The sequence below is a fragment of the Kryptolebias marmoratus genome, linkage group LG16, assembly GCF_001649575.2.
Source record: "Kryptolebias marmoratus isolate JLee-2015 linkage group LG16, ASM164957v2, whole genome shotgun sequence".
Taxonomy (NCBI): Eukaryota; Metazoa; Chordata; class Actinopteri; order Cyprinodontiformes; family Rivulidae; genus Kryptolebias; species Kryptolebias marmoratus.
This window is the reverse complement of record NC_051445.1, coordinates 31,165,874-31,174,489: the sequence shown is the minus strand read 5'-3', so window position 1 is coordinate 31,174,489 and position 8,616 is coordinate 31,165,874. Positions and strand designations below refer to the sequence as shown.

Sequence of the window (8,616 nt, the reverse complement as noted above, 5' to 3'; positions counted from 1 at the left end):
TTTGACCATGTGACTTAGAGAAGAACACAGAGAAGGAATGAAGGAGACAGACATGAGGTCAATGATCAGCTGCTGTAGAGGAGAGCAGAGATGACATCAGGTAGGAATAATTCAGCTACTTAGGCCACAAAAACCTAGATGCCCAGGAGGGTTTGAATTTCTGCTGACCACCACTGTGTCAGTTTGGGAAAATTAGTGCAGGCAGACGTGGCAAGACCAACACCACAGAGGAGAAAGTGGAACAGTGAGGTGGTGATGGTGATGATGTTTAGAGAGGTTCAGAGGAGAGGGTTGGGGCAAGGTCTTACTTAGAAGATCCATCTGAATGGCCTTCACCACAGGAAGTGGGGGACTCATTGACTCATTGAGGCAATACATGGTGAAGATCGGCCCTCAGCGTTGATCTGATGGGACATACCCAAGATCAAGTCAGGGTTTCCCCCAGAAAAAGAGGCTAAGCCCAGTGGTAGGTGGCCGTTTGCCATTCGACCATGATTTAGTAAAAAAAAAACAAAAAAACTAAAGTTGACAGGAAAGTTGAAAATATGACTATTTATTATGTGATATTGTAAGATATTCGTATCAAATATTTGCACAACTACAGTTTTACAAAAAGGCACTTTTAAAATACTTTTTTGAACAAAAATACAATTAAAAAAAAAAACTAATTGTTTGCACCTAATTTGAATCCTAATTTAAGTCACATTTACAAAAAAATAAATGAACATAAATGAAAAAGTGCAAACAAAGCACCAACACACGTCTCACTTCCAGGCCAATGAATAACAACAGAGAACTCTGACAAACAGACAGATGCTGTACTGTACTGTGCTTTTTGTGGCACAGGCTGCATGTTGGATCACTGCATGAAACAACAAAACATCTAATAATGAATTTAATAGCATCATTTTACTGGTAAACATGGATAAATTAGCTTGCATCATATTAATATTTTCAGTAAGCACAAAACATGCTTACCATATTCAGTCTTGTAAAGCCACCCGCTGAATTTCGGCTCAATTAACCATTTTTGGTTAAACCTGCTCATTCCATGTTTATTGTTTGTTTGTTCTCCTCGTGTTTGCGTGGGTTTTCTCCCACAGTCTAAAAACATGAATGCAAGGCTGCCTACAGTCCCAGGCCTCCCTTGAAAAAGAAATCTGTGATCTCAATGGGATTTGCTTGATTAAATAGAAGTAAATAAATTGTTGTGGCTCTCTCACAGAGGGATCATATTAATGCTGGTACAGGTGAACCAGCTTTGCTAGAGCAGGGAAATCGCCCGTTTTGAATGGAGTGTGGCCTGCGCGAAGTTACAAAAATTGGGAGGTGCTCAACCATGCAACACAACACCGCGCGGGCCTTCGCGCAGGGGCGGGGACAGCGCGATTGCGTCACTGTTGGTGCGCGCACCCTGGCGCGGTGATCAATGCGTCAAATTAATGCGGGTGGAAATTCATGTGTATAAAAATTGACGTATTTCACAATAAACAAGCTGAGCCTGGCGGCGGGAGGGGGGAGGGAATAAAATACACTGGGGGAAACCCTGCCGGTATTATATTTTATAAGTCCATGAATAAAAAAGATTTATTCACGTAAGCAGGCAAACAAAAAAAGGGTGCGGGGGCGGTAAGAGGCCTGGATAATGGATAGGGGGGCGCTGGCCCAAAAAAGGTTGAGAACCACTGCTATAATTAGTTTTTTGCCCATATATATTTTTAAAACAAACAATACAGTGAATTCTTTTCCAAAATTAAAAGTTTAAGCGGGTATTAAATATTGAGTCCTTTCATGAAAGAGGGCTGACTTATTTTCAGGATTAGTCACTTAATGTTTTATTTTTCACTGATTCTGATTTCTAAAACTAATGTTTTTCTTCATGATAACTGTCATGTTTTCTTATTAAAAACTCAAGCAGTTTACATGACTGGGCTGTAATGTTTCAGTAAGTAATATTGTATTAAACTCTCATCATTTGGTTTTCTTGTATGAAAACTTTAATATGCAACCTTCATTTTTTGCAGTATTTTTCTTTTACAGACCTCTTGGCATTTATAACAAATCCTGCACTTTTAACTAATGTAATTTAATGCACCCTCTTTTAAAAAAGAAACTTATCTTGTAATTAGTTAGTTCCAGCTGAAGATACATGATAAAGAGTAAAGACAACTTTATAACAGCTACAGAAATTTTTCTCAACTCCAGCCTCATAAATGCACCTAAATATTCATTTAGAACTAGATATGGATTATTAAGTGTTAGTTGGAAAAACAGGATTAGTCCATTTTAAAATCTCATCTCACTAGATATCTTTCTTGAACTTTCATGGCATTAGTACTGTGTACTAATCCTAATAAGCCACTATTTGTTTTATTCTTCTCTCAGACAAAAGAAGTGCATGGCTAAATTATTGGAATATAATGCCGATGTCAACATCTGCAACAACGAGGGACTGACTGCTGTGAGTCAACTGCAATCTTCTTCTTTTGACTTTTAGCTTTAACTTGTCATATTAACCTTTTCTGATCCAAATATCACTGCAACTTACCCATTAAAGGTAGTATGTTCCTGGGCTGTGGCTTGGAGACTTCTTGCTGACTAAAAAATTTGAGAAAATAGGTGAATTTTTTATTGCAGTCCCACTGAGGTCAGAGTATTTCCGACCAGTGAGCTGTGTGACCGTGTTTTCAGTGAATACGTTTTAAAAAACATAGCTTATTGTTGTGTGCACAAGTTGTAAACCTGTATTTTTGCTCATTCACATTGTATCATTACCTGCCTCAGCAGCTGCCACCACGTTTATGATTTAATCTACTGGAGTAACTTTAGAAATGAAATTAGGCAGATTTGAACTAGTTTTTAAAACTTATTATTATTTCTCATCAGCCTTGTTCTTAGGCCTGGAGATTCCGAGCTGTAGCCTTAGGGAGGAGTCATAAGGAGAGCTGTGCTGGTATCAAAGTACAGTTCTAGTTCTCCAGAATTACAGAAACTAAGTTGAGACATGTTGGAGATGAACCATGACAATTTGTGGCACAAATTTGTTGATGATGTTTAAAGTTCAAGCAGCAAACCTCTGAGATTCGGGCAGGGAAATTGAAAACCCTCATGAACATTTTTCAAATATTTTGGAGACTTCCTTGCAAATGTTGTTTATCAACTAGTCTCCTGTAGTTGCAGCCCAGTCAGACACTGACTTTAGTTAGGATAAAGATTGTAACTGTAATTCTGTTTCAGATCCACTGGCTGGCAGTAAATGGGCGAACAGAGCTCCTGCATGATCTGGTCCAGCATGTGTCCAATGTGGATGTGGAAGATGCCATGGGGCAAACTGCACTGCATGTAGCATGTCAAAATGGCCACAAAACAGTAAGATCATTTTGAATTCTGAACAAAATATTCAGCCTGTGGAGGCACATGTGCATGCTTCTTTACCAGACAGATAGTGAATAGAAGACTCAGTAGGATGAGTTCAGTTTAGTGTGATTCTTTTTGAGACTTTGTATTTAAGGGATCCCCATCCCTCAACCTACCCCACACACAAATATTTAAATAGTAAGATGTGTTTATTTGTAAAACTGGAAGCAAAACACAAAAATACACATGCTTGCATTAAACCTTTGGAAACAGTTTACAAAAATGTATCTTATTTTAAGCTCACAGTACATTACAATAGTGTTGGTAGTCTCTTGGTACCTCATGATTTGATCATGTTTCAGAGAGCTGCGATGCAATTATTGATGCATTTCAATTATTTTGAAACTTCACAGACTATAGCTTGTTTTGCATAAACACTGATTTATATATTCTCGTGCATAATAAAGAGTGCACAATAACACAAGTTAAAAAAACACTAGCTGCTGACAGGTATTATAAATGCTAGCGTAATATTTTAAAAAACAGTAGAAAAGCTTATAAGATTAGCGTTGTATTTATCACTGGAATTTTATTAGTACTTTATTAGTTATGTTCTGATAACTTCAACTATTACTGACAGACAGGTACAGTAGTCTTCAAAGTTCAGAGAAGAAAAGATAAAAAAGATGTGAAAACACAGCTTTACTGCAACATTTTTCTACTACAAGAAGCTATTTGACCTACTGGGACAAACATCCCAGTGGTGCGCAACAGCTACTCTGCTGACTCTGTGACATCACAGATTATTGATAACACTTTTGACATTTGAAAATTGATTGAGAATCTTTCATGTCTATGATGCACTAAAAATAGGTTTACCCCCTATTAAACATAGACTCAAAAACTGGACAATATTGGCCACTAAAAAAATTAGCCACTCAGCCAAACCTGCACATACTTGATTAATTACCAAGTAGAAAAATTAAGATGCAGTAGCAGCTGCTACAACCAGCTTACTGTGGCCCACAATTGTGGGGTTTTTTTTATGCAAGAATGAAGGTGTACAAGTTATTCAAAGAGTTGTTAAATATATGATTTTTAATGTAAGCAATATTGTTTTATTTTGTTAAATAAAAAAAAATATTCAATAAAAAAAAACAATTGGTGATGTAATTGGCTGCCCTGATTTCTTAAGATTGACGTTAGCATTGACCATAGAAAGACTATTGGTTGATCTCTACCCATACATTGCAAACAACTGTTTGACAGGACCACTCACTACACAAAAAATCAATAATTCCTTTTGGCCTGTGGAGCAAATACAGCACCATTATCTGTCCTGAGCCATCTGACCACCTCTGGATGGTGTTAAATGCAGGTGATCACTCAATATGCCCTGAACTTGTTTTCACTCAGACCCTTTGAAAGCATTTGTAGTCTGAATGTAGACCTTCTTGGGCCTCATTATAGGATTTTCTATTGGACTACCTCTAACCCCACATAAGCACCTGAGTGATCACTGAACATTTCTTGAGTATAAACAAAACAATAAACGAAAAGCATCAGCTGCTGGCCAAGTAAATACAGTTAAACAACTATCCTTGGGAATCATTTGAAAATGTTTTTTTTTTTCTGCTAATGTAATGTCTCCTGCTAGTGACTGTCTTTGTTCTTTGGTCAGAGTAGGAATCTTAACAAAGAAAGAGAAGAAATTTGACAGGTTTTGTCCCTGTGTTTCCTTTGGATATGTATAACTGGCAAAATGTAGTAAACATGTCATTCATCTTTTTTATTTATGACCAGCTTGTTATTCTTATTAAGTATGAAGAGAATTAAATAACTAGTTTTCATCTCTGTGTTAACACTTTACCTGCTCTTTCGCCTTGCCATCTTTGGTTAGTACAAATTAGAGTAAACTCAGCCCTTTTCAGCAGAATGTTGTTCAGCTCATATTTGAGCCTATTCTAAATATCTCTGTTTGGTTGCTGTTCGTGTTGTTCCTTCGAGTCCAGTTCAAACTTGAGTGCTTTGGCCTTCTCAGCTTTTTTTAAACTGGGAGGTAAATTAAATAAGACACCTCCTTACAATTTTAAAAGCAGCCCAAGTTATGTCATCATTGTCAAAGGAGTCTTCATTAAATAAAAACCTAGCATTCCTTGAAGGAATTCATATCGTCCATTGCCTTTTTTTCATTGAAAATTTTCATTGAGAAATGATGGGGTTGTACCCATTTTGATCAAATCGTGAAAATACTGTTATCTGCCATTGTTTGCAATATCATAAGATGTCACAATCAGAGTATGTATTGTGAACATATTCTGAGCACTGATAGGTTGTGGAAGATCGTTTTAAATTGAACCAATAACTGAGGGAGACACCCAAAATATCTCATGTACCACTGCTTAACTTCTAGAACTAATTAATCTGAATCAAGAAGGCCACCACGACTAACTGACCTAAGAAAAGAAAACACAACACACACCAAAAGAGTGTGTCATCTCACAATATCACATGCGATCATGCATATATGGCTTAAATGGCTACAACTCTGTCATTTCTCATCATAAGATGACCTCAGTCTAAAACTCTAGCATGAAAGGCAGCAGGCGATATGCATTCCTTCTGGGAATGCTTGGCTTTTTACTTTGAATGCCAAAACATTTTCATTGTGTTTGTTATTGTTGTGCTGTTGTTTTGTTGTTAATTGTAAGTATGTGAAATATTTCTCAGTAAATGATGTGCAATATACCTTGTGTGCACAGACTGTGTTGTGTCTTCTGGACAGTGGAGCTGACATAAACCGGCCAAATGTCTCGGGAGCCACACCGCTTTACTTTGCTTGCAGGTCAGTCATTTTGCAGAAAAACATGTCACTTCTGTTGTTACCATGTTACTGTGTTCCAGATGTAAACAGCTGGCCCTTTGCTCCCTGTCTCTCTCCTTTCTCCCCCCGTTTCAGTGTTTTAATTTTTTTAAAATGCTAGGCAGCAGTGTTCAGAATGTGCTTAGCTTTGTTTGTTACTACAATTGTGCTGAAACTTAAATAAACTAGACAAATTAGCATTTTCTGCTAAAATGCAGTGTGAATGCTGTGTACTAAATGAATTTGCTAGAGAAACTAAAACTGAATTGTGAAAGCTAAAAGGAACTAAACAAGTAGAAGAATGGTAGCTACATGCTAAAAGTAGCAAATGACTAACTAAAAGTTAGTCATTTGCTAACTAAACTAACTAAAAGTTAGTCATTTGAGGAATATATGTCAAAAGCTAAAACATCAAATGGCCAGCTTCAGGATAAAAGTAGTAAATCAGTAGCTAAAAGGTAAAAGAAGCAAAAGGCTACCTTAAAGCTAAATTTGGCAAAATGGTAGTTAAAAGCTGAATTTAGCCAAATGGTAGGTAAAAGCTAAATATATCCGAATGCTAGTTTAAAGCTAAAAAATGCAAAAGGCTAGTTAAAAACTAAACATAACAGAACAATGGCTAGAAGCTAAAAATAGCAAAAAACCAGCTAATAGTTAACTGTAGCAGAATGGTTGCTTAAAGTTAAAAAGCAGCTGATGGATAGCTAAAAGCTTCAAATGGCTAGTTGAAAGTTAAAAGTAGGTAATGATGAGCTGAAAGCTATGGTAGGAAATGCCTAGTTAAATGTGGCAGAGGACTAGCTACAAGATACAAGTAGCAAATGGTTAGCTAATAGTTAAAAGTAGCAGAACAGTAATGAAAAGCTAACAGAAACAGAAGGCTACAAAAAGGCTGGTTAAAAGCTAAAAGTAGCAAATGGCCAGCTAAAAGCTAAAAGTAGCAAAAAGTTATAAGTAAAAAAAGGCTATCAAAAAACCAAAAGTAGCAAAATGGTACCTAAAATCAACAGTAGAAGACAAAAATAGATCCAGTATGTTACAGCAGATTTCAAAGAGATTTTAAAAGTTTTAAAGAAAGTGAAGAGATGTCATTGTCATTTGGGAAAATATTTGTAAACAAAAAAAAAAAGAAAAAAGAAAAAGTGAAATATTTTGAAAAGTATAAAAGTTACAAAAACAGAAGTCTTAGCACCCATCTCCTAAATTAGGTAAATATTCTTATACATGAATGGCTGTAATAGCACAAAGTATGCAGAAGTAGTTAGGTTACAAAAACAATTAAGGAAAAAAACAGGATTACTTTGAGATTGCTGATCTGGCATTCACACAATAAAAAATTCCTAGATTAGCCTTTCTCAATGGGGGCATTGAGAGGATGACAGGGGGCGCTGGCAGCAATATTTTCAAAAAGGGGGTACTGCTATTTTTTGGGGGGGGGGCGTTTGCCGGAAGGTAAAGTTTACACCAAATATTCACAACAATGTCAGTTTAAACTTTGAACTACTTGAAAAAATATTGTGGCCTAAAACATTAAAACCAGCATGGAACTGCTGCCTTCAGGAGAACGGGACATCAGATTATCGTCTATAATTTGTCCCACATGGCAGTTACTTTGTAAACTCTGAGAAAAGAACGCTCTCTTTAGTGGTATTAACCTTTGTTTTATTTTTTTCTCTTACATGGGTTAATTTCTCTGAAGGATACACCGTGAGTGCATTGTTATCGCAGTGGTTAAACATTTACAAGAGCAATATTCTGTTTTCGGACTTTCCCTGAAAGCGTCCAGCATCCAGACGTACGTTAACTCCTTTCTGGACAAGATGCTTTGTTGATATGACTGCGGAACAGCGTTGCCAAAGCATGTGTTATTGGAGACTTTGGCGGCTACATGTGTGAAAACACCAATCATTCTGCAGTTCCTGTCGTCAGCGTGCCGTAAGCTCCGCCCACTTCCCCAAGCACTGACAGCTGTCAATCTCACAGCAGAGAGGAGACGCAAATCCAGGAGCATTTCCTGTATTTCCCAGCTGTCTGCACATGTGTAAATGATATGATCGATAACAGAGACACGTCACTGATCAGGCGCCCCTCCGCTCCTTCACCTCCCCTCCTGTCGTTCTCCTCTCGAGCACGCGTGGGAGCGCGATCGTTTTCATTTGAATCATGTTGTCATCTGATGACAGAGAGCTAAAGATGAAGAGGCAGAAAACTGAAGAGGCAGAAGGATAAAGATGAAAAAAGCTTTTCAAAGTGGTTGAAAGACAGCAGGAAGTTCTGTTTGAGCATCAAGAGGAGGCCTGGAAATGTTCAGGTTACAACTGTTTACTGATCAGTATTTACTATAGAACACAGCATGACATGAAAAATAAAGGAACTTGTTTGTGTTATTTTGTTGT

General features: G+C 37.2%; 1 protein-coding gene across 5 annotated transcripts in view; it reads left to right on the top strand.

The window, feature by feature from the left end:
* hace1 (HECT domain and ankyrin repeat containing E3 ubiquitin protein ligase 1) overlaps nucleotides 1-8,616 on the top strand; it is an 87,618-nt gene that overhangs the window by 19,852 nt on the left and 59,150 nt on the right. For all 5 annotated transcript variants that reach the window (XR_005234215.1, XR_005234216.1, XR_005234217.1 and 2 more), the window contains 3 exons: nucleotides 2,386-2,461; nucleotides 3,238-3,369; nucleotides 6,120-6,202. Coding sequence is in view for 1 of the 5 variants with exons in the window: in XM_037980390.1 (XP_037836318.1) it covers nucleotides 2,386-2,461; nucleotides 3,238-3,369; nucleotides 6,120-6,202 (291 nt within the window). In the remaining 4 variants the exon portion in view is untranslated. The remainder of the gene's footprint in view (nucleotides 1-2,385; nucleotides 2,462-3,237; nucleotides 3,370-6,119; nucleotides 6,203-8,616) is intronic.